At 44.6% G+C, this 26,353-nt stretch overlaps 2 protein-coding genes across 2 annotated transcripts in view; one reads left to right on the top strand and one right to left on the bottom strand.

Annotated features, from left to right (window-relative positions):
• Positions 1-24,304, bottom strand: part of LOC141112685 (mixed lineage kinase domain-like protein) — a 28,156-nt gene extending 3,852 nt beyond the window's left edge. Inside the window, exons 1-8 of the mRNA XM_073605685.1 lie at positions 24,076-24,304; positions 9,714-10,167; positions 7,350-7,406; positions 6,090-6,249; positions 5,662-5,759; positions 5,314-5,449; positions 4,970-5,054; positions 4,274-4,422 (exon numbers count right to left, since the gene is read on the bottom strand). Coding sequence (XP_073461786.1) covers positions 4,274-4,422; positions 4,970-5,054; positions 5,314-5,449; positions 5,662-5,759; positions 6,090-6,249; positions 7,350-7,406; positions 9,714-10,164 — 1,136 coding nt within the window. The 5' untranslated portion in view covers positions 10,165-10,167; positions 24,076-24,304. The remainder of the gene's footprint in view (positions 1-4,273; positions 4,423-4,969; positions 5,055-5,313; positions 5,450-5,661; positions 5,760-6,089; positions 6,250-7,349; positions 7,407-9,713; positions 10,168-24,075) is intronic.
• Positions 12,373-26,353, top strand: part of LOC141111753 (mixed lineage kinase domain-like protein) — a 47,592-nt gene continuing 33,611 nt past the window's right edge. The window contains exons 1-2 of the mRNA XM_073603891.1: positions 12,373-12,399; positions 17,270-17,353. Of these exons, the coding sequence (XP_073459992.1) occupies positions 12,373-12,399; positions 17,270-17,353 (111 nt within the window). The remainder of the gene's footprint in view (positions 12,400-17,269; positions 17,354-26,353) is intronic.

Raw genomic sequence — 26,353 nt, 5'->3', positions numbered from 1 at the left:
TTTATTTATAAATGATGAATATCATGGCCAACAAGGAGCCCTCTAACCCAGAGTATATTCATCATTAGGATGTCCCAGTTCTCTTATGAATTCGATTTGGGAATCGGTGTTTGGAATGTCTTATCCCAGTGAAATTCTCATCCTGATCACTAGTGATGAGATTTAAACTCAGGTTGATGTCCTGAATTTTTAGTTTGAATCAAATGTTTTGAACTGCATTAAAGTCAATGTGGAAGAACCTTGTTTCATGATGACTGGAGTCCAGCTTGGAAAATTTACAGAGAGAATTTTACCATTATATAAGTAACATCAAAGGAAAGTACACAAAACAATTGGTGTACTGGCTCTTTAGATTTCTGTTTGCCTCTTTCCAGGGATATAACACTAATGAGATCCAACAATATTAGAACTGGTTGTCTTCAGGATTTTGTCACAATTTAGCCGTGTTTACATGCCGTGTGTAGCTGCGTTTGCGTCTAGAAGCGTTTTTCTTTGTTAAAATGTAAAACGTCTGTAAACGCTTTTAAACGCATGTTAATGAGTTTAGCAGCATTTACAGGCTGTTACAGGCATTTGGCATTTCAAATACTTCTGAACATCCGTCCTGAACACATTTTTTTGCATTCCAAAAAATGCTTCTAAACTCAACTGCCTAAATACAACTAGGCCTCGTGTACACTGCAGCTGCTAAACTCATGTTTAGGAGCAGTTGGGCATTTTTTTCAGCAGCCCCTGAACTCTCCTCAATGTTATCCTATGTGTACATGTACACTCAGTTGTTTATAGTAGTTTAGAGGCAGTTGAGTTTACTGACTTTTTTTGTAAGCAGAAAAATTGTGTTAAAGTGGAGTTCCACCCACTTTTACAACTCTTCAGCATCCCTCACTAAACTGTGCACTGTAAACAAATTGGATATTTTTCTATTTTTTTTCTCAGCACCTACTGTATATCTGCTGTATTCATTTTTCACTTCCTGCTCCCTGGCCGCGGCCCATCGCATCATTTCCTGTTTGCAATGCCTTCTGGGAAGGCATTGCAATGCCTCTGAAACTGCCGTTGCTATGGAAACCTGACCTGAAACCTATTATACTGCTTGTGCTGCACTGAGCATGTGCGAGATCTGCAAGGATGAGATCCAGGAAGAAATACAGTCTGGCTTCAGATGCCCATACTTAAGATGGCCATGGCCTGCTGTAACTGTTTAAAATAACAAACTACTGCTATAAACTAACAAAATAGACCTTAGTTTACAGACTAACTTTACTAGAATACATTAAGCTTGTGTATTATAGGGATATTTTTATTTAAAAAGTACAATTTCGGCCGGAACACCACTTTAAGGACGGTAGTTTACTGGCAATTCAAATGCCAAAAGCTTGTAACTGCTTGTAAGCGCGTGTAAACGTTAAGACACAGTGTTAGGCTTCATGTACACGGGGCTTTTTTACAACCTCTCCTGAACGATTCAACTTGACAGATAGTAACCGACGTTTAAAACGTCCGTTTTGCCGCTTTTACCAGCGTTTTGCCGCGTTTAGAAGCTTTATAAAATAATAGCAAAAAATGAAAAACGCCCGTAAACGAAACGTGGCTAAACGCAGTTACAAGCTGTTACAGGCATTTGGCGTTTCAAATGCCTCTGAACATCCGTCCTGAACGCATTTTTTTGCGTTCCAAAAAATGCTTCTAAACTCAACTGCCTAGAAACGACTATAAACGACCCTGTGTACATGTACTGATAAGATAACATAGAGGTGAGTTCAGGAGCAGCTGAAAAAAACGCCCAACTGCTCTAAAACGTCTGTTTACTAGTAGCAGTGTACATGAGGCCTTAAGCTGCCCTTTCAGCCTATTGATTTGAATGGAAGTCGCACCCAAGTCGGATCGTGCTCTGAGGATTTTTGAAGGGGACCCCCATGCCAAAATGAAAAAAAAAAACGGCGTGGGGTCCCCCCCAAGATCCATATCAGGTCCTTTAGTTTGGTATGGATCTTGAAAGGGAACCCCATGCCAAAATGGAAAAAAAAAATCTGCATGGGGGTCCCCCACAAGACCATATCAGACCCTTCTGCCTTAAGAAAACGGCATGCCCCCCCCCCCCCCCCAAATTCATACCAGACCCATATCCGAGCATGCAGCCCGGCAGGTCAGGACCCCACACAGTTTTTTTTTTTCCATTTTGGTGTGGGGTTCCCTTTCAGGATCCAACCAGACTCAAAGGGCCTGGTATGGATCTTGGGGGGGGGGACCGCACACCGTTTTTTTTCATATTGGTGAGGGGTTCCCTTCAAAATCCTCAGAGCACAAGTCGCACAAAAAGTTGGATCATCGTTATCAGACTTGGATGCCACTTCCATTCAAATCAATGGGCTGAAAGTCAGATCAGTAGACGGCTTTCATAGGGAACTTTTGATTTTGAATAGAGGCAGAGAAACGCTGCTAAAAGCTAGTGCGGCTTAATGCCAATGCAAAAAGCTACTAAAAGCATATTTTTACAGCGGTTTTCGTTGGTTTTGGCTTTGCAGCTCGCTTTTAGTAAATGCCTGGGTACATGGGGCCTAATACTGTACTTTCACCTAAATTGGTGTGAACGGCCATGACAGCTGATGTAACAGAATGCCAAGGCCGTTCCAATGACAATAGAACATCTGCTCTGTGATGGTTACTATGTAGCATTCAGGTAGTTCCTGTTTTCATGACAATAGAAAAAGTTGCACAATCTGAGGTTTTCGCACAGAGATTGTGCAAGATGACATTTTGGGACGTTACTTTTCAGGGACCATTCCCCAGGAGGAGATACCAGTGTTCTCACGATTAATACTTCTCCAGTTCATCACTAGGAAATCTACTGGATTGTGGTATTAAGAAAAAAAAAAACATGCTGCTCAGAAAAACTGCAACAATGTATAAGAAACTCACTAAATACTTTGTTTTAATACAAAGGTTAGTATATTTTGTCTTTTTTTTTTTGTAATTCAAGTCCCTGACTGTCCCCTGGTATCAGCCTTTTGCAGAGTTTAGAATAAGAGAGGGGAAAGCAACACAGGGAGCCAATCAGGTGTGCTGCAGTGCAAAGAGCATGCAGATAGCAGGAGAGCAGTGGCGGCCGCTCATGCAGGGCGCAGGGGTGCCACCCCCCAATCTATGCGCCCGGCCTCTAATCTACATGCAGGGCGCCAGACGCATGGATTCCAATAGGGTTTTTTTTAAGCACATGATTAGAGCGTGAGGCTCTAATTGGCTTCAAAAAAAGGGTGGGCTTGGGGCTCAGAGCACTCCTAAGGTAAGGCCACTGATCGCAGCCCACGGAGGGGCACTAACCGCCGAGGTCCGTCTCCCGTGCGGAGGGTGGGGGGGACGGGACAGATCGCCGACTGGTTTGACTGGTTTGGAGCTGGTTTGTTTGGCGCCCACCCCCACCCCCCCCAAAAAAAAATGAGCACCAGCCATCACTGCAGGAGAGAGCAGAGTGAGAGTGATAAGCTCACTGGTCTAATGCTTCTTCTTCAGTGTCCAATCACAGACTAGGGACGGACAAGACCACCTGTAAAAGGTATGTAACTGCAGCTGAAAAGGAAAATTCTATTCTCCTGCCTTGCCAGATAGGGCTATGCAACTCTCAAAAATGGTTGGACAGCTCTTGTATATATATTTCATCTGTATTTAGCTGTTCGTTTTTAATCCAGATACTGACATCATACAGCCATGTAGGCATTGATGGTTCTATAGATCTTCTTTCGGTAGAAACGACAATTTCCAGGTGTAATTTTCACCTTGCAGGGTAGGTGGAATGAATTATGGAGTGGAAACCCCACCCCTCCTAAACACATTGGGCAGTATTTACTAAAGATGTGCTATGCTGGCTATGTATCTGCCATGATTGCAAATGCATGCAGGTGACAGCGTTTGTAAGCAGAATTTACAAGAGGAGGCCTTTTAAGGAATGTACTCCTTTGACATCTAAAGGTATGCCTGTCAAAAGGTAACAAGTCAAAATATTCATGCCTTTCTCTATTTAGCTGATGTTAGCAATATCAACTACACATACAATGAAGGGATAGAATTACATCAAGTTCCAGTGACTATTTGGATCTTCCCTCCCTTTTCAGTGCCACTGACAATGGTGACACCAGACCAAAGAGTGAATTGCCCCAGTGGGGACACAGCAACAAAACTTCACAGGGGTTCTAACCTTTCCACGATCCACCGAAAACTGAAAAGTGTTTTGTTCATACAGCAGACCATCTCTGCTGATAAAAAGGTAGTGACTCACCTGTAAATCTCGCTGCATTTGTCGTACGCATTGATATCTTGCCACGTCTCAGGGGCCATGTACTCCAGCACTCTGTTCTTCTTTCTTGTTGCCACGTTGGGGGTTCTCCGGATGGAAGTTTCTGTCTTGGAGAGCTCAAATCCCGACAACTGGGGACATCAATGGGTGGATTAATGGCATGGCCTATTTGACTGTATACATTTTTGAAGTAAAAGCCTAGTGCATTTTTTTTTTAAATAGAGGGGCAAAGTCACTTTAGACAAGATTAGGTCACATTGTCCACCGTCATGTTGGAGCTCATACACACCATCATGGCGGAGCTTGTCCACACTCTTTGTAGTTACTGCCTTGTGCCCTGGTTGTTTGCAGGCCTTCCTCTCTGAGTGCACCATGTCTACTTTATACACATTTTACACTTTGCGTACATAGACAGACAGCACTGAACTACACTGGTACCCATACACTGGACCCTACTTCAGGAAACATGGACTATGAAAAAACATCTCAGCAGACCCCAACCACATAATGGAACCCAACAATGTTTTAGTGTTTCAGCTACAGACTATGACTTCCAGTAATGGTACAATGCAACATATGGTAATAAAGCCTGGTGGCCGAGACTTCTGACTAGTTTCCATGAAATTGGTCCAGCCTCCTACTGGATATTTCATTGGGGTTTGTGCTGTTATATAGTACCTTCACACAGTACGTCCCATCAACTAAATACTTGAAGCTGCTCAGATTCCCATGGAGGATGGCTTTTTCTTCAGTCTGATGTAATCTGGATTTAAAAGAAAAAAAGAAAGGAAAAAAAGTAACAATGGCATAGGCGATGCTCACATTCCCCAAATTGTGGGTCAATATTTCACTGTATCATCTCAGAAAAAAATTACAGACATTTTCCAAAAACAATTCCAGCATTGGTGATTTCTAACATCTGATAATGTGTCTCCAGCAGACTTTGACAATCTCTGAGCTAAGCCAGCTTGGTCAGATAATTCAGTGCCTCTAATATTAGAAATAAATAGAAGGTGTCTCACCTGTACAGTGCTCTGGCCGTGTCTAGAGCCATATGAACTCTCTGATTCCAAGGCAAGTCCGGTTCAATTTGTAACAGTTCCCGTAGTGTCCCTTTCTCACATAACTCCGTCACCAACGAGTAGCAGGTTTCCGGGCCTAAATCAAAGTAGGAGAGAGGATGAGGAAAGGAGCAGAGACAGGAGACCAGGACAAAGATCTACAGAGAGGAGAAGGGTGGGAAGAGGAAAAAGAGACCAGGACAAAGATCTGCAAAAAGTATGGAAGCAGAGATGGGATACCAGAATAGAGCTGAAGAAAGTCTGGATCAGAAGGAGGAAGACAGGGAGAATTGATGTTACCGTACTCACCTGAATTATCGATACAGATACCGTAGAGTCGTAAAATATTCAAACACTCAAATTTTTTCATTGTTTGGCTCTCAGACAAAAATGTCTTCCGAATGAATCTGTAAAAATAGAGAAAATTGTCACCTTCTGCCTTTCCTTCCATGAGATAGAAGAGGACTGGTCTGCCTCCCAGGAGATAGAAGAGGACTGGTCTGCCTCCCAGGAGATAGAAGAGGACCGGTCTGCCTCCCATGTAATAGAAGAGGACTGGTCTGCCTCCCAGGGGATAGAAGAGGACTGGTCTGCCTCCCATGAGATACAGTAGAAGAGGACTGGTCTGCCTCCCATGAGATAGAAGAGGACCGGTCTGCCTCCCATGTAATAGAAGAGGACCGGTCTGCTTTTCATGGCATAGAAGAGGACTGGTCTATGTATGCCCAGCAACTCACTCCTCATTCTGCACATTCTGATCCTTGAACACTTTGATTGCCACAGGGCTTTGGTGGAGCTCTCCCCGGTACAAGTAATGGGTAGGTTGCTCCAGCAATAGGACTCCTCGCTTTAGATCTGTCACTCGGATCTCTATGATGTTCCATTTCGTAGGGGAACCTAGTGATAGAAAAAACAGAGTTACACTTTGCTTTACATTTTCCCAGAGTACTATCAGCTATGAGCTGCATTTTGCTGCACACAATCACATCTGTACAGAGTGAAAAAGATCAAAGAGACAGCACAGTGCAAGCAGCCTGCCTTATCTTATGCCGTGTTCAGTCCGGACTTTCGACGGACTGAACCCCAAAGGACTTTTCGATGGACTTTCGACTGAGTTTTGACGAATAGGACTTGTCTACACACGATCACAACATAGTCTGACGGATTCGACCATGATGAATAAGAGGAGAAGGAGAATAAGGAAGTTCATAGCCGGTAGCCAATAGCTGCCCTAGCGTCGTTTTTCGTCCGTCGGACTAGCATACAGACAAACGGATTTTTTCGATCAGACTTGAGTCCATCGGAAAGATTTGAAACATGTTCTATTTCTAAAGTTCTTCAGATTTTCGACACAGAAAATCCCACACAGAAGCCCACACACGGTCAAATTGTTCAGTCAGACCAGTTCGGTCAAAAAGTCTGGCCGTGTGTGCACGGCATAACTGAAACCACAGATTCTCCCACCCAACAGGAGTGGAGTTACTGAAATGAGTCATTCAGTTCACAACATAAGTGAAAAGGAGAGTATAGTTCACCTTATGACACGATTCATGAATGCTGATTGTGTAATATTCTTTTTTTACCTGAAATATAGCTTTTTTTTAAATAGAAATAAGGTTTTATCTGAAATATAGCTGTTACCATTTGTGACCAAGAAGATCTGAATTGATCAGCAATCGCCATTATTCATCAATCATGCCACAGCAGCACATTGTGGATATTTGGTACTTTCCATCTGTATTTTGTCTTTAAAGGGAATGCCCATTTTTCAATTTTTAAACATGTCTTCAATTTTGGGTATATAGTATGGCTGCTTATATAAGATTGGGAATGTGGCCTATGCCCCCCACTTTCCCATGTTAAAATTGAAGATTGAGGTAATAATGAGCAATTTCTTAGTAGACATGAGTGCCCTTGGCTCTGCTACATCAGGAATTTCTTGACCACTGACCATGCCCCTGTTAGTGTTCCAATGTGGTGCTGTTCTGGGTACTTACATGCTAAATGAATTGCTGTCATGTTGTCTATCTTGTCCTTCATTTCGGTAGCATGACCTGCATCAAACAGAAATAGAGACAAATGGGTTGATTTGCTAAAGGTAAATAAACTGTACATTTTGCAAGTACAGTTGCTCCAGAGTTTAGTAAATGAGCTCTGCTGACTTCCATCATCCAATCATGTACAAGCAAAAATGCAGTTTTTTTTTCATTTTCCCTGCACGTGATTGTTTTTTTTTTTGTTATACTTCACTTTGCGATGTGCACTTTAGTAAATCAACCCCAAAGTGTTCTTACATTCTCAGGTGAGTGAAATCACAGCTGAGAATATTACAGAGCTCCTATTCTTGTCATTGGAATTATCAGTTAAGCCATCAAACTTGCCCGATAACTGGCAGAGAATGAGTCATGAAATATATGTGGCCAAAAGTCTGGACACAAAAATCAATTACTTACAACAAACGCCTTTCATAAGTACAATATCACGCACCAAAAGGCCACTGTTATAAATCGTAACCTTTATTAAAGTGATTATTTAGTCTAGTTTTTTTCTATTAAAATAACAAACATGTCATACTAACCTGCTCTGTGCAGCTGGTTTTGCACACGGCAGCCCCGATCCTCCTCTTCTCGGGTCCCTGGCTGGAGCTCCTGGCCCCTCCCTCCTGTTGAGTGCCCCAACAGCAAGCAGCTAGCTATGGGGGGCACCCGAGCCGAGCTGCAGCTCCGTGTATCCATTCAGATGCGGACCAGGTGTTTGGCCCCACCCCCTCTCCTGATTGGCTAACTGAGTTTGATTGACAGCAACGGGAGCCAATGGCGCCCCTGCTGTGTCTCAGCAAGTCAGGAAGGAGAGTCCCGGACGGTCGAGGCACTCGTGGACATCGCTGGATAGAGATGGGGCTCAGGTAAGTATTAGGGGGGCTGCTACACATAGAAGGCTTTTTATTTTAATGCATACAATGCATTAAGATAAAAAACCTTCTGCTTTTACAACCACTTTAAGGATTTTTTATTAAAATTGTATATACACAGCTGTGTGTGGGGGTTTTTATTTTACATTAAGGGGGAGTTGAGTTAAACAAGTGTTGGTGTTGATGGTCAGTAATGATCACAGGTGAAACGAGCTCTGCTAACTCTTACTTTCCCCCCTCGTAACCTCACTTCCTCAAATTCTGGTCTTCTGTGTCCCCCCCCTACTAACCTACACTCAATGGCAGACAGAGCCTTCTCCTGCTATGATCCTAAACTTTGGAATTCACTTTAAAAGAACATCAGAGGGTCATCTTCTCTAAACTCATTCAAATCAAATCTAAAAACTTTTTTCTTTAGACAAGCTTTCACATAATTGTCCCTTTTTTCCTTTATGTTATCCTGTGTATTTCTTGTGTTTTCTTTGTAAAGTGCTTTAAGAAACTACCTTTAAAGGTGCTATATAAAATAAGGTTTATTATTATTATTTTTATTATGGAAAGTGGTGCGCATACCACTTTAAGAAACTCATTGCTACAGTGCAAGTACTTAAATCAAACAAAAGTATGAAAAATCAGTCATACTTTTGTTTGATTTAGGTACTTGCACTGTAGCATTCGTTTCTTAAAGTGGTATGCGCACCACTTTCCATAATAACAATTTACTGGATCATGGCAGGCATTTATAGAAGATTTATAGAAATGTGATTCAGACCTACTCACACTTGTCTTTAACATAAAAGGTGTGTAGGGAACCTCACATACATTAGCTAGATCATCAATACAGTTAAAGTGGTTGTAAACCGAAAACAAAAAAAAAAACCTCTGTAAGACATCGCATACTAGCTCAATATGAAATACTTACCTTAGATCAAAGCTGTTGCAGCGGTCCCCGTACACCGATGTGAACGCCGACGTGTCTCCTGGAGTTTTTTCCAGGTTCGCGGGCTCCGGCGCTGTGATTGGCTGAAGCCGCGATGACGTCACTCCCGCGCATGCGTGCGGGAGCCGCCGGTCCCGGCACCGGCCCTGAAGAAATGGCATGAGCAGTCCGTTTCTTCAGTGTGCATGCGCCAATGACGTTGGAGCAAACATATATGGTAAACATCTCATAAACCGTGCAGGTTCAGGAAATATTTACAGTACCTACAGGTAAGCCTTATTATAGGCTTACCTGTAGGTACAAGTGATGTAACTAGGTTTACAACCACTTTAATGCTATAAAATGTACTATATTGTGGCCTTGTGCTGCTTCACAAAGCAACAATATAATATAGCATGGCATTAAAGTATTAATGATTAAATTATTGAAATATCTATATGTTATTTTACATATCAGTAGGTTAGGCTATTGTATAGATTGGATGTAGTGAAGGCTAAAAAAGGAACTCACTGTTGAGGGAAGTGCTGAGCTCCTTCAGGTCCTCCTCCATATCCTTCGCATTCTGCTGCTTCCTGGTGTTCTCTTTGAAGAACCGATGGAGCATGTCTTTCTGTTCGGCAGCTAGCAGGACAGAGATCTGGATGGCAGCATCTCCCAGGCAGTCGTTGAGCAGCTCAAACTCTCCCTTGATGCTATTGGACTTGAGTACCTGTTTCCACCAGGCATGGTCGGAATATTTCTCGACCCAACACTTGGCGTTCTCCAGTGTGGTGACCAGATCCTCCAACACTGCCAGCAGAGCCACTGACTTATCCGGCTGCTTCTCCAGAGTCTCTGCAGTCTTAAGCAATATTCTAATCCTCGTCTTTAGGCGGGAGCATTGCTTCTTGTTGGAGCTGGCCTTGTCACAGAGGTTATAGATGGTCCGAGCAATATTGAAGACTTCACCCAGCACCTCCATCTCCTGCAAGGACAAAGAGGGTTAGAGAATGATGCATGGATGAGCTTGGAAGGTGCAAGGGTCAAGGCTTGGTCAATAAAGGACGATTGTCCCAAGACAGAGACTGGTTGGTGACCCACCTAAAAATTGAAGATGAAAGTCTGTTGTTTTTTAAAACAAGATCATACTTCATCAAGTTAAAAAATGGACAGGCAGGGCCTTCTCATTGGATAGGGAAAAAGCTGTTGGCAAGGCTCGTTCCCTAATCCCTAGTAATAAAGTGACATCGGAGGGACACACAGAGAAGGGTTGTCTGGCTAATAATGGTAATAGCAGGCACCTTGGGCCGTGCGCATTCCACTATGCCAATACACAAGGAAGGCAATAGTTGATAGATGTACTTGTTCCCATTTCTTATGAACTGAAGCAATGAAAACTGGCAAGATTACACCATACCGATTATTCTGGATCATATAACTAATTCCAATCACTGAAATCTTATATAAAATCTAACACAATAATTTCAAAAGTCATTTTTAATCTTTCTGAATCTCCAGCTTCATTAAAATATTCCTTGGTGATCCTGCCATGAAGGTTCTTGTTCAGACCTGTCATAGGGTGATAACACTTTGCTCCAGTCTCGCAGTTGTGCTTCTGCATTGGCACCCTGTCACATGGGCTTTTCATTTATTTTAGGTCTCACATTAATCTACACCCCCAAACTGTCTTGGCTCAACAGGCAAAGTCCATTCCCAGTTTGAACCTACCAGACCTCCGCCAGCGGAAAGGCCTGGACGTTCAGTAACACGTTTGAGACTCCTTGAAACTGCAGAGAGTGCATGTTCACCTCCTGACTTATTCCTTCCTCAAACATCACGTTCCACTCCACAAAGAAGATACATGTCTACAGCACAAGCAATTATTCCCAGCATGCTCCACTTCTTCCTTTACACAAGATACACCACAATGTTCAAAGTTCTCTGTACAACATTGTGGTATATGTCAGAGCTATATAAATGAATAGTAATAATAATGAGGTTGATTTACTAAGGCAAATATACTGTGCACTACAAGTGCAATTGCTCTAGATCTGTGGGGAAGATCTGAAATGAGGGGAAGCTCTGCAGATTTCTATCATCCAATCTTGTGCAAGCTAAAATGCTGTTTTTTATTTTCCTTGCATGTCTCCCGCAGATCTGCAGCGACTGCACTTCCAGGTGCACTTGCAGTGCACTTGTAGTGCACAGTGGATTTGCCTTTAGTAAATAAACCCCAATGTGTGGCTGTGGGGGGACATTCAAATGTAAGCTCCTCTGGTGCAAAGACTGATGTTACTGGTTAGGTGTTCTCTGTACAGCACTATGGTATATGTCAGAGATATATACAGTATCACACACCCCTCACATTTTTGTAAATATTTTATTATATCTTTTCATTTGACAACACTGAAGAAATGACACTTTGCTACAATGTAAAGTAGTGAGTGTACAGCTTGTATAACAGTGTAAATTTGCTGTCCCCTTAAAATAACTCAGCACACAGCCATTAATGTCTAAACCGCTGAGTACACCCCTAAGTGAAAATGACCAAATTGGACCTAATTAGCCATTTTTTCCTCCCGGTATCATGTGACTCGTTCGTGTTACAAGGTCTCAGGTGTGAATGGGGAGCAGGTGTGTTGAATTTGGTGTTATCGCTCTCACTCACTCATACTGGTCGCTGGAAGTTCAACATGGCACCTCCATGGCAAAGAACTCTCCGAGGATCTGCAAAAAAGAATTGTTGCTCAACATAGAGATTGCCTAGGCTATAAGAAGATTGCCAAGACCCTGAAACTGAGCTGCAGCACGGTGGCCAAGACCATACAGCGGTTTAAGAGGACAGTTTCCACTCAGAACAGGCCTCGCCATGGTCCACCAAACAGGTTGCGTGCACGTGCTCAGCATCATATCCAGAGGTTGCCTTTGAGAAATAGACGTATGAGTGCTGCCAGCATTGCTGCAGAGGTTGAAGGTGTGGCGGGTCAGCCTGTCAGTGTTCAGACCATACGCCGCACACTGCATCAAATTGGTCTGGATGGCTGTCATCCCAGAAGGAAGCCTCTTTTAAAGATGATGCAAGAGAAAGCCCGCAAACAGTTTGCTGAAGACAAGCAGACTAAGAACATGGATTACTGGAACCATGTCCTGTGGTTTAATGAGACCAAGATAAACTTATTTGGTTCAGATGATGACAAGCGTGTGTGAAGGCAACCAGGTGAGGAGTACAAAGACAAGTGTGTCTTGCCTACAGTCAAGCATGGTGGTGGGAGTGTCATGGTCTGGGGCTGCATGAGTGCTGCCGGCATTGGGGAGCTGCAGATCTTTGAGGGAACCATGAATGCCAACATGTACTGTGACATACTGAAGCAGAGCATGATCCCCTCCCTTCCGAGACTGGGCCGCAGAGCAGTATTCCAACATGATAATGACCCCAAACAGACCTCCAAGACGACTACTGCCTTGCTAAAGAAGCTGAGGGTAAAGGTGATCTCCAGACCTAAACCCTATTGAGCATCTGTGGGACATCCTCAAATGGAAGGTGGAGGAGCGCAAGGTCTCTAACATCCACCAGCTCCATAATGTCGTCATGGAGGAGTGGAAGAGGACTCCAGTGACAACCTGTGAAGCTCTGGTGAACTCCATGCCCAAGAGAGTTAAGGCAGTGCTGGAAAATAATGGTGGCCACACAAAATATTGACACTTTGGGCCCAATTTGGACATTTTAACTTAGGAGTGTACTCACTTTTGTTGCCAGCGGTTTAGACATTAATGGCTGTGTGTTGAGTTATTTTGAGGGGGCAGCAAATTTACACTGTTATACAAGCTGTACACTCACTACTTTACATTGTAGCAAAGTGTAATTTCTTCAGTGTTGTCACATGAAAAGGTGCAGAGACTGATGCAGAGACTGATGTGACTGGCTCAGTGTTCTCTGTACAGCACCATGTACATGTGTACATGTATATGTGAGAGCTACGCAAATGGATAGTAGTAGAGAGTGACTATGGGGGGAGTTAGAGTTTGTTTATTACAAATCTTACAAACTTCAGGGACTCGTTATTGCATGGTCACTTGGGCTGCCTTTTTATATGCTCTTTTGGACTTCGGTTCAACTATGATCAGTTAGGTGCTATGTTCTGTTTGGTTAAGGCAGGGGTAGGCAACCTTTCGAGCACAGTGTGCCGATTTTTTTTTTCAAAGAAATTGAGCGTGCCGATTTTATAACCAAAAAATGTCAACTACACATTCTCAATCACGAAAATGATTTTTTATGAAGTAAATGCTGTAAACTACTTTAGTAGTGAGAAATTAACATCCTGCACTCATGCCTCAGATCACTGTCCCCCCTGCAAATCAGTTTCACCACTGTAACCCCCTGCACATCTACCCCACCACTGTACTACACTGCACATCTACTCCACCACTGTACCCCCTGTACATCTGCCCCACCAATGTACCCCCTTTCTCATCTGCCCCACCACTGTAACCCCCTGCATATCTGCTCCACCTCTCTACCCCCCTGCTCATCTGTCCCATCACTGTAACCCCCTGTACATCTGCCCCACCACTGTAACCCCTTGCTCATGTGCCCCACCACTATAACCCCCTGCTCACCTGTCCCACCACTGTACCCCCCTGCTCATCTGCCCCACCACTGTACCACCCTGCGCTTCTGTCCCACCACTGTACCACCCTGCTCTTCTGTCCCACCACTGTAACCCCCTTTCTCATCTGCCCCACCACTGTAACCCCCTGTACATCTGCCCCACCACTGTACCCCCCTGCTCATCTGCCCCACTAATGTTCCACCTTTCTCATCTGCCCCACCACTGTACCTCCCTGCACATCTGCTCCACCGCCATACCCCCAAGCTCTTCTGTCTCACCGCTGAACCATCTTCTCATCTGTCCTAACACTATATATATATATATATATATATATATATATATATATATATATATATATATATAAACCTAGAACAGAACTAAATATACAAATCAAAACATATTTTTAACATTATCATTATCATTATTATAATGCATTTCAACTAAACCCTACCTCCACCTCAACACACTCTCAGGCTGTGTTAAACATTTAACCCATTCATACAGCCTTTTTTCAAAAATCTGACTTTATAAAAATCTAGGGGACTTGAAAGAAAAACCATACACCTAGTGACCGACAGCATCTATGGGGACCTGACATTCCTCCATGCTGTTGTCCAGGCACCCAGCCACCACCTATCCTTCTCAAGACCCCAAATTTTCCCAACTTTACCCGGAATGTTGGGCACCCCCACCTTGACAGGAAGCAAATAAAATAGTATAGTGCAGCGCTAATGCAATGAAAAAAACAGTGAAGATATCCCAATGGGAAATTGGGGTATATATAAGTGCAAATACAATAATATTATTAAACCACAACATTGTTGAAGTGTAGATCAACAGTGATAGTGTATATAATGTGCATATAGTCCATATATGAAATCAAAATGGTGACTATAAATGAGTGTGAACTGGTTGTCTGTAGATAATCCACCACAGTAAGGAATGAGGCTTACCAGACAGGTTAAACCCAACAAGGTGAATGCCTGATGAGTCAACCAAGCTTTTGGTGTAACACACCCAAGGAGGTACAGCAACCACGACTTCCAATCTAGACCAAATCGGATGTGGATCCGTGACAATTGTGACATCAGTGAGTATCACCCCAGAGGATGCCTTATTAGGACGAAACGTCAGGACGGGCTTTGCTGATGCCACTGCTTTGCTTTGATTTTATCCAAACGCTTTTAATGTCTTCTCAAATGTGAGTGACCGTTTTAGCATTTTCAATAAACGTTTTACATCTAAACCAGTGGTTCTCAACCTCTCTAGTGCTGTGACCCCTTGATAAAATTTCCCAAGTTGTGGAGACCCCCAACCGTAAAAATTATTTTCATAACGTGGGTTGTCAGCACCTAAGGCAAGACAAGTAATTTGCGCCCCTAACCCATGGACATTTAGTACTCCCTGAGTCCCTAACACTCGTACAGTATTAAAACCCTTATGGTACATTTTAGGATGTACCACTCTTTCTTTTTGATCTCTCTCTATCCTAATTTCTTGTTTTTTCCCCTCATCCCTCTTTCTAGCCATCTTTCTTGTTCTTTCTCCTATTCTTTCTCTCCTTTTTTCTTTGTTCCTCCCCCTCTTTTCCTCTCCCTTCCATGTATTCTCTATTTTTATTCCTTCTCTTACTTCTTGGTGGAGGGTGGGATAAGTGGCAGTGTTGGCAGGGAGTTCTGATCAGCCAACTAAGGTGCTCTTGATCAAGGTCATCTGCTGATCTGAGAACTGTGGGGACCTTTAATGGCAACTATAATCCCAGGTAGTGTTACTCAATGTGTCTCCGACTTTGTGGGGTCTTGTAGCAGTGACACCTATGCCGAAATCAGAAGATAGGGTCTCCTCCACCCCCTCCCACTTCACATTCCTCACCAGTCAGCTGACCTCTAGTCTCTGCCCCCCAGTCATGCCATGAACTGAATGGGCGGCTGCGAAGAGACTGAGTGGGCAGCTGCGGGCTCCAGGGACAGCACTGCTGGGCGGCCGCAAAAAGGCTGGGAGAGTGGTGCGGGCTTCAGGAAAAGCCAAGGATTTGGTGACCCCTGGCAAATCATCATTGGACCCCCAAGGGGGTCCCAACCCCCAGGTTGAGAACCACTGATCTAAACGGAATCACACTATGTTGCCCAATTTTTTCTCCTTTTGCTATATGTCACACTGAGAGGAACTGCTCACAAATTCCGGTTGCTATTCATATGGTGGATACTCACTGATATCACAATTGTTATGGATCCACATCCGATTCGGTCTAGATTGGAAGTCGTGGTTGCTGTACCTCCTTGGGTGTTTTACACCAAAAGCTTGGTTGACTCATCAGGCATACGCCTTGTTGGGTTCAACCTGTCTGGTAAGCCTCTTTCCTTACTGTGGTGGATTATCTACAGACAACCAGTTCACACTCATTTATAGTCACCATTTTGTCATACATGGACTATATGCATTTTATATACACTATCACTGTTGATCTACACTTCAACAATGTTGTGGTTTAATAATATTATTGTATTTGCACTTATATATACCTCAATTTCCCATTGGGATATATTCACTGTTTATTTCATTGCATTAGTGCTGCACTATACTATTTTATTTGGTTTACTTTTTCACAGACTATCTGATGTGCTGGCAGCTACTATTTTTTGTTTAAGAAAGCGCGGTTTCTTTCACATTTTTTATACACACCTTGACAGGAAGAACTTGTTTTTGAGTGGAAACCTGACACCGTTTATTCAAACTACTAAGCTAACTAGAAAAAATGTTTTGAAATCAAAATCCCGGTGAGTCTAAAAACCCTCGTATGACCACTCCACATAACTCAAGCAGGAAATGAAAGGAATACCCGGAGCCCCACCCACCTATTTATAGACTTCTGTATTGAAGGGCCACTGAAGCAAGAAATAATCCATCATCTCCTCCACACCGCCACACTCCACTCTTGGACAACCACAATTCTCCACAGAGCGATGCTTCAAGTTGCTCCTTCAGATTGAGTCTGACGTGAAATGAGCGCCAGGCCAAATCCCCAAACTATAAAGGAATTCTCTCCAGATTAATCAAATGCAGACCCTCCCTTATAACAGGGCCTGGGCAATCCCTCAAGGCCGGTGGCTCGCTAAAGGCAGATTTAACAACCATCCTCTCCAGAGCCTTCCTAGGAAGAGACTTCATTTCCTCCGCCGTCACTCGCCACTGCTGAAGCATTTTCAGGCACGGAGCAATGTAAGTCAGGATCTCACCGTGTCAGACCCTCAGGCTTTTTACTGGCCCACCATTCTCCCAACTTCGCAGAAAAGGCCCAAACCAGGACAGAAAAATACCAACCCACCTAGGTGGTTCCTCTGCCAGCATATTACCAAAATTAGGTTACAAAAACAGAGAAAAGAATACCACCAGGTTGACCATACCTAGGCCATCCATCCATCTGGGAAGCTAGGTTACAAACCTCTTTATGAGGTTCAGTCTGTTCTCCCATAACAGCTGGAAGAAACAACTGTAGATCTTCACATAGAGAGACACTGCAGAAACACAGACAAAGCTGACATACAGAAATACTGGGATCAGGTAAGTTTTAATAAGGTCATTTCTTTCCCTGTAAGAGAGTTTCCAGTTCTTCCATCTGGCAACCTTTGCATCGGCATTTTGTAGCCTGCTTACCCAATTTGCAAGGCCATAATTGCCAGGACCGAATTTTAATGCTTAAAACTATAATTTCCCACTGTGACTCTGAGAAGGTGACCGTTTGCTCAAAGCCTTCGCCCTCCTCTCCCATCCAGAAAACTTCACGCTTATCCTGATTGATTTTTGAGCCAGATGCCTCAGAATCAGTAGTGTATTTAGGTTTTGTGCTGCTCTAGGACTGATGAAACTCATGCACCCCCTAATTTAAATATGACCCACCCCTTCCTGTCAAGGCCACACCCCTTGCTGTTTAAGACCCGCCCTGAAATTTTCAAGTGGGGACACTAGTTCTGAGGGCCTGGGGGGGGCAATGGATTCCCTTAATTTGCATCGATTTCCTCTCACTTCCTGTTTGGCTATGGGGCCGGAAGTGAAGGGAAAGCTCTGCAATGGGACAGGGATGGTAAAAAAATAAACTGACAGGGGCTGTAACCCTCCCTTATTCTATCCAAAATGAAAAAAAAAAGTGTTGCCTATAGTTCTACTTTAAGCACACATTTCTGCTAATTTTATGGAGAGTACTAAGAAGATATAACCTCCCAGAAAGCTAACACCGCTGAAAAAGTGCTTCTACCTTGAGCCGAACAGTGCTGGTGATGAGAAACTTGACAAAAAAACAAACAAAACAATAAAATCAAACCAAGATATAGGTTATTATTATTATTATTATAATAATACACCACAAAGCCCTAACCACAACCTAAACACACCCTCAGGCTAAGAAACGACTAGACATTTAACCACTTGCCAACCAGCCGCTGTCATTATACTGAGGCAGGTCGGCATGATCCCGCGAGCCATCGTAGCTGTACATCGGCTCCTTTAAGGGGGATAGCAGGTGTGCGAGCGTCCACTGCACTGCTGGAGTGCCGATGCCCATGGCCAACGGTCACGATGATCGCAGGCACAAGAGGCAGATCGTGTTCTGTGAGGAGGGGAGAGGCAGATCGTGAGTTCCTAATAGCTAGGAACCACAATCTGTCATCTCCTATAGTCAGTCCCCTCCTCCCACAGTTAGAACACACACTAGGGAACACAGTTAACCCCTTGATCGCCCCCTAGTGTTAACCCCTTCCCTGCTAGTGACATTTACACAGTAATCAGTGCATTTTTATAGCACTGATCGCTGTATAATTGTCAATCGTCAATGTCGCAGTCCTGATAAAAATCGCAGATCGCCGCCGTTACTAGTAAAAAATTTTTAAAAAAATTTAAATGGCATAAATCTATCCCCTATTTTGTAGACGCTATAACTTTTGTGCAAACCAATCAATATACCAAATACCAATTTTTATTACCAAAAATATATAGAAGAATGCATATCGGCCTAAACAGGAAAAAATTAGCTTTTTTAAAAAAATTGGGGATATTTATTATAGCAAAAAGTACAAAATATTATGTTTTTTCCAAAATTGTTGTGTTTTTTTTTTGTTTATAGCGCGAAAAATAAAAACCACAGAGATGATCAAATATCACCAAAAGAAAGCTCTATTTGTGGGAAAAAAAGGACATCAATTTTGTTTGGGTACAGCATTGCACGACCGCGCAATTGTCAGTTTAAGCGAAGCAGTGCCGTATCGCAAAAAATTGCCTGGTCAGTGAGCAGCCAAATCTTCCGGGGCTGAAGTGGTTAACCCATGCATGCAATCCTTTTTTCAAAAATCTGATGCTATAAAAATCTAGGGGGTGTGAAAGGACATAAAGAAAAGCTGCACACCCAGAGACTGACAGACAGCTGCTCCAGGGACCTAACATTCCTCCACGCCTTTTTCCAGGCCCCCCGGCCGCCACCTGTCCTTCTCAAGACTTCGAATCTTCCCAACCTCATCTGCAGAATCTGCTGCAAAGCGAAAGGTTCTTCCACTTAAAAGACTCCAGTTTATTAATAAAGTTTAGCAGCCCTCCACCATTTTCTTCTACCTCCTATGCTGTTTCTCCAGATTTCTGGGGAGGGAGGGAGGCAGAGGCCACCATTTCCTCCGGTAAGACAGATCCAGAGGTGGATGGGATATCAGGGGCAGCATCCAGGACCCCCTCCTCACTCTCCACCCATACTGCCACCGCCGATGCCCTTCCATGACTGGTGTTATCCCTCATTTTCTGGAACTTTTCCTCATTCTGGAACTTCACCTTGAAAGCTTCACTCTTTTCTTTCAATTGACCAGATTCTGCTGCCGCTTTATTGCGTCCTCCAAAACTTTAACCTCTGGTTTCAGACTCTTCACTTGCTCCATGCTTTGTTATGCACGGCTTCCTTATCCTGTACTCCACTTTCAGGCTTACCAGCTTTTCCTCCCTCCTTTTTAATCCTCTTTTAATGATCAGCAACCCACTCTCTGAAAATAGGGGATATTCCCCTTTTTTAGGGAAAAAGCCGAGGCTTCATGTAAAGATGAAGCTTGGGATCGTAGATCAGATACCTCAGGGGGACCATCATCCGGGTCATCCCCAGAATTTCCCATCCTCACTGGGACCAGGGAACTCACCTGCCCCCAAGTGTCTGGAGAGGGAGAGCTGCAGCACACACAACCTCTCTGGTGCAGAGACTGATGTGACTGGCTCAGTCTTCTCTGTACAGCACTGTGGTATATGTCAGAGCCAGTGGCGGCTGTTGCTCAAAAATTTGGGGGGGCACAAACAAACTGAAAAATACTGGAAAAAAAAACATCAATTGCAGCCTCACTGTGCCCATCAAATGCAGCCACTGTGCCATCAAATGCAGCCACTGTGCCATCAATTGCAGCCATTGGCCCATCAAAAGCAGCCACTGTGCCATCAAATGCAGCCACTGTGCCATCAATTGCAGCCACTGTGCCCATTAAATGCTGCCACTGTACCCATCAAATGCAGCCACTGTGCCCATCAAATGCAGCCACTTGTGCCCCATCAAATGCAGCCACTTGTGCTCATCAAATGCAGCCACTTGTGCCCATCAAATGCAGCCACTTGTGCCCCATCAAATGCAGCCACTTGTGCCCATCATATGTAGCCACTTGTGCCCATCAAATGCAGCCACATGTGGCCATCATATGCAGCCACTTGTGCCCATCATATGCAGCCACTTGTGCCCATCAAATGCCACCACGTGTGCCCATCAAATGCCACCATTTGTGCCCATCAAATTCTGCTACTTCTGCCGAACAAATGCCGCCACTGTTCCCCCTGCCCACCCTCTGTCTGCCTGGCACTTACTCCATCTTGAAGGTGGGTCAGGCAGCGGGTGACGGCGGTGAGCTGTGGGACGGCTCCTGTGTTCTCCATGCGTCTCTTCTTGTTCTGCTAGGCGTCCAATAGGGGCACCTATGCCTTCAGCCAATCAGGTGACGGGTATCAGACCCGCACTGCCTGATTGGCGGAGAGGCGGTTCAGTGTTAGAAAAGCAAATTTTTATTTGGTTTTCTAACACATCTGGGTGGACTGCGAGCGCAAAGCTCTGCACCACAAGTCCACCTTTTTTGAAGCCTATTAGGGCCTATGGCTCTAACACACTCGCCACTGGAATTCTGGCGCCCCACGTCTGGAAAGGGGCCGGACGCCTGAATAGGGGATGGCAGCGGCAGCCATGGATAGATTCGTGCAATGCATGAATTTATCCATTATTCATAGAGGGGGGGTGAAGTGACAGAGGGGGCTGCGCCAGTGCGCCCTAATAGACGCACCGCCACTGGTCAGAGCTACAGTGCCTTGCAAAAGTATTCACCCCCCTTGGCTTTTTACCTATTTTGTTACATTATGGCCTTTAGTTGAATGTTTTTTTAATCTGAATTATATGTGATGGTTCAGAACACAATAGTCTAAGTTGGTGAAGTAAAGTTAGAAAAATATATACATAAAACATTTTTTCAGAAATAAAAAATTGATAATTGACATGTGCATATGTATTCACCACCTTTGTTATGAAGCCCATAAAAAGCTCTGGTGCAACCAATTACCTTCAGAAGTCACATAAATAGTGAAATGATGTCCACCTGTGTGCAATCTAAGTGTCACATGATCTGTCATTACATAAACACACCTTTTTGAAAGGCCCCAGAGGCTGCAAAACCTAAGGAAGAGGCACCACTAACCAAACACTGCCATGAAGGCCAAAGAACTCTCCAAACAAGTAAGGGACAATGTTGTTGAGAAGTACAAGTCAGGGTTAGGTTATAAAAAAATATCCAAATCGTTGATGATCCTTAGGAGCACCATCAAATCTATCATAGCCAAATGGAAAAAACATGGCACAACAGCAAACCTGCCAAGAGACGGCCGCACACCAAAACTCACGGACTGGGCAAGAAGGGCATTAATCAGAGAAGCAGCACAGAGACCTAAGGTAACCATGGAGGAGCTGCAGAGTTCCACAGCAGAGACCGGAGTATCTGTACATAGGACGACAATAAGCCGTACGCTCCATAGAGTTGGGCTTTATGGCAAAGTGGCCAGAGGAAAGCCATTACTTTCAGCAAAAAAACAAAATGGCACGTTTTGAGTTTGCGAAAAGGCATTTGGGAGACTCCCAAAATGTACGGAGGAAGGTGCTCTGGTCTGATGAGACTAAAATTTTACTTTTTGGCCATCAAAGAAAACGCTATGTCTGGTGCAAACCCAACACATCACATCAACCAAAGAACACCATCCCCACTGTGAAACATGGTGGTGGCAGCATCATGCTGTTAGGGTTTTTTTTCAGCAGTCAGGACTGGGAAACTGGTCAGGGTTGACGGAAAGATGGATGGTGCTAAATACAGAGATATTCTTGAGCAAAACCTGGACCACTCTGTGTGTGATTTGAGGCTAGGACAGGTTCACCTTCCAGCAGGACAATGACCCCAAACACACTGCTAAAGCAACACTTCAGTGGTTTAAGGGGGAAACAGGTAAATGTGTTAGAATGGCCTAGTCAAAGCCCAGACCTAAATCCAATAGAAAATCTGTCAGACTTAAAGACTGCTGTTCACAAGCGCAAACCATCCAACTTGAAGAAGCTGAAGCAGTTTTGCAAGGAGGAATGGGCAAAAATCCCAGTGGTAAGATGTGGCAAGCTCATAGAGACTTATCCAAAGCGACTTGGAGCTGTGATAGCCGCAAAAGGTGGCTCTACAAAGTATTGACTTTAGGGGGGGTGAATAGTTATTCACTTTGACTTTTTCTGTTATTTTGTCCTATTTGTTGTTTGCTACACAATAAAAAAAAAAAAAAAATCTTCAAACTTGTGGGCATGTTCTGTAAATTAAATGATGCAAATCTTCAAACAATCCATGTTAATTCCAAGTTGTGAGGCAACAAAACATGAAAAATGCCAAGGGGGTGAATACTTTTGCAAGGCACTGTATATAAATGTATAATAGTGTAGCAATAACTCTCGGTGGAGCTGCTGGTTTAAAGCGGCTGTTACCGTCACCTTCGTTACCTCTTATTTCACCAGAACCGGGTCTAGGGTCCCGTTGAGTTTAACACCAAACAATGTAGGCACCGGACACTTGAGTATCTTTTCCAATGCTTTAATAAACGTGAATTAAAGGAAGTAGCAGGAAAGAGGTAGAAGGAAAGTTGTAGGGAAGCTCAAATACCTTTTCTTAGTGTTCTTAGTGTAGCATTAGGGAATGAAAGCTTGTATCTGAATATACTCTCTCTGTAGAGTTGAATCTTTGCCCGCCTGGATAGGTTTCTCTCACTGACCTAGCAGCCAGTACGTAGCACGAACTAAAGTCTCTGCCACAGACTTGATTGGAACAAAACCCGTACGATCCTCTGCCACAGGATGTAATGGTTTTCAATGAACAGCAAACACAGCACTAGAACCTTTAAGCCGACCCGGCAGTACTATGCGGTAGGATTACTTTAGGATACGTCCTCCAACCGAGTCACCAGGCCCCTCTCCAGACCAGCACTCTGCGTGATCCTTCCATGACGGGTCCTCCCCTGGGATCTTCTCAGTTGTCCAGCTTCTTCACATAGGAGAGACAGCACAGGACCATTTCTCTGCTGCTGTAGTAGGCCCCAGACAGGCTTCTGGGCCCACCCACACGCTGCAGCGACGTGGGCTTCCCGATCGGAGGACCACGAGGTAGTACTCTTAGCGCATACCTGTCAGCCTGGAGGGCCAGCAGGTGGACGGAAAAAACCCCCAAAGCATGGCTACTGTCCCATAAATACCCTCTCCCAGAATGCTACTCGGAGGACCACCTCCACTGAGTTATCTCCAGGACAGAGGAGCACTCATACGCTTCAACGGCGCGCGTTGCCTTTCCAACACCGACCCATGGTGACACCCACAGGTACAGTGTGAAACTACATGCAACTCAGCCAAGCTGGAACAGAGGCAAAACTAACTACATATAAACAGATAACCCACAGCAGTAGATGGAAAATCTACCAGCGCTACAATAGTAATAATAGTGTGTGACTGTAGAGGAACATATGAGTGTAACCTCCTCTAGTGCAGAGACTAATGTGAGAGGCTCAGTGTTTTCTGTACACCACTGTGGTATATGTCAGTGCTATTTAAATGTATAATAGTGTGTTATTGTGGGGGGACATTAGGGTGTCAGCTCTATGGTAAGGTATAGAATGAAAATGTCTATTTCATGTCCTCTGAACAATACAGAACGATTACTTACTGCGTCCAGATGAAGACGTGAATGTGGAGTCTCAGCCAGTCTTCAGCCTTTTTATCCTGAAATGTGACAACTCCTATTTCTAAGCTTCCACTTTCATTTTCTCTGCTGCAGCTACTTCACATTGTATCAGCAGTTGTGAATTTCATTATCTTTCCCATTGAAATTTTGATGTGTGGCCTCTGTAGAGCAATGAAATCCAGATCAGATTGTGCGATGTCTGTGTGGAGTAGAATCCACCATACAGCCAGCGATGCGGATCAATACGTGGAATCAATTTTCTATGGAAAATGGAAGTGATGAACTCCCCGATTACATCATCCCAGGAGATGAGACATCACTTTGGTGGTGTAGCGCTACCCCCCTTGAAGGCCGCTGGATTTAAAAAGATTCACCACGTGTGTGCAGCCAGGCGGAAGGCATTCCAGCCCGACAGCCAAGCAACCAACATTTGTAACAGTCACTCGCAATTAAGGAACAGTGAATGGAATTGTTGTTTTTGTATTTATTAGGAGATTCTAACTTGGATAGGGTATGGTAAAGGTCCAGGACACCATTAATCCATTAACTTTGTGACTCTATCACTTTAAGTAATCTTCAGACTGCCCAAGAGAGGCCTCTCTTATGTGGCACAGTCTCTTTCACTGTAAACTTCACATACAAGGTAGCAACTGCATACTTGCCAGCAGTCCCAAATTACCCGGGACAATCCCGATTTTGGGACCCTTGTCCCGATCAGAACTCGTCCCGATTAAATTTCCGTGATTTTGCTTTTGTCCCGGGACTGTTTTTGGCAAAGACCGCAGTAGGCTACAAAAAGATGGCTGCCGCTGCGAGGTCTCTTTCCCCGTGTGTTCAGTGGAGAGGAGAGATCCGTGCAGCCAATCGGCTTCTCTCTTCAGTGTACAAGTAGACAATTCTCTTGTACACTGAAGCCGATTGGCTGCACAGATCGGAGATCCCTCCCCTCTCCACTGAACACACGGGGAAACAGGAGATCATGGAGCTGCCACCAAACCTCTTTCCCCTGTGTCCGACGAGCGGGGACATGGGCTCCGCTGGGGACACTGATGTAAGGAATGGGCTCTGCTGGGGGCACCTGATGTAAGGACTGGGCTCTGCTGGGGGCACCTGATGTAAGGACTGAGCTCTGCTGGAGACACTGATGTAAGGACTAAGCTCTGCTGGGGACACTGATGTAAGGACTAGGCTCTGCTGGGGACACTGATGTAAGGACTGGGCTCTGCTGGGGACACTGGTGTAAGGACTGGGCTCTGCTGGGGGCACCTGATGTAAGGACGGACTCTGCTGGGGGCACCTGATATAAGGACGGACTCTGCTGGGGGCACCTGATGTAAGGAGGGGATCTGCTGGGGACATTGATGTAAGGACTAGGGCTCCACTGGGGACACCAGATGTAGGGACTGGGCTCTGCTGGGGAGACTGATGTAAGGACTGGGCTCCGCTGGGGACATTGATGTAAGGACTGGGGCTCAGGCTGGGGACACCTGATGTAAGGAGGGGCTCCGCTGGGGACACCAGATGTAAGGAGGGGCTCCGCTAGTGGCACCTGATGTATGGAGGGACTCTACTGGGGGCACTTGATGTAAGGACGGACTCTGCTGGGGGCACCTAATGTAAAGAGGGACTCTGCTGGGAATGCCTGATGTAAGGAGGGACTCTGCAGGGAGCACCTGATGTAAGGATGGACTCTGCTGGGGGCACCTGATGTAAGGACGGATTCTGCTGGGGGCACCTGATGTAAGGAGGGTCTCCGCTGGGGGCATCTGATGTATGGAGGGACTCTACTGGGGGCACCTGTTGTAAGGAGGAGCTACGCTGGGGGCACCTAATGTAAGAAGGGACTCTGCTGGGAATGCCTGATGTAAGGAGGGACTCTGCTGGGGGCACCTGATGTAAGAACGGACTCTGCTGGGGGCACCTGATGTAAGGATGGATTCTGCTGGGGATACCTGATGTAAGGAGGGACTCCCTTGGGGGCACCTGATGGCATCTGGTGGCAGGCGACATGGCAGGGCTCCCACTGATTCGTCATTATGATGAGTTGAATGATTTCATTTTATATTACAATGTAATAACAGAAATAATACGCTTCAATCATCCTGACACCATAACAACTATGGTGCCGGGATGATTGAAGCGTTAACATCTGGTGTTTGGAGTATCTTTATCTGCTGATTGTTAAACTTTATGGAATACATATATTTCTATTGTGGTGTAGGATCTGGGCCTGCTGTCCCTCCATCCCTCTTTCTTTCCT

The sequence above is a fragment of the Aquarana catesbeiana genome, linkage group LG11 (genome assembly GCF_042186555.1).
Source record: "Aquarana catesbeiana isolate 2022-GZ linkage group LG11, ASM4218655v1, whole genome shotgun sequence".
NCBI lineage: Eukaryota > Metazoa > Chordata > Amphibia > Anura > Ranidae > Aquarana > Aquarana catesbeiana.
Note: the sequence above shows the minus strand (reverse complement) of the source record. Positions and strands in the feature narration are given on the sequence as shown.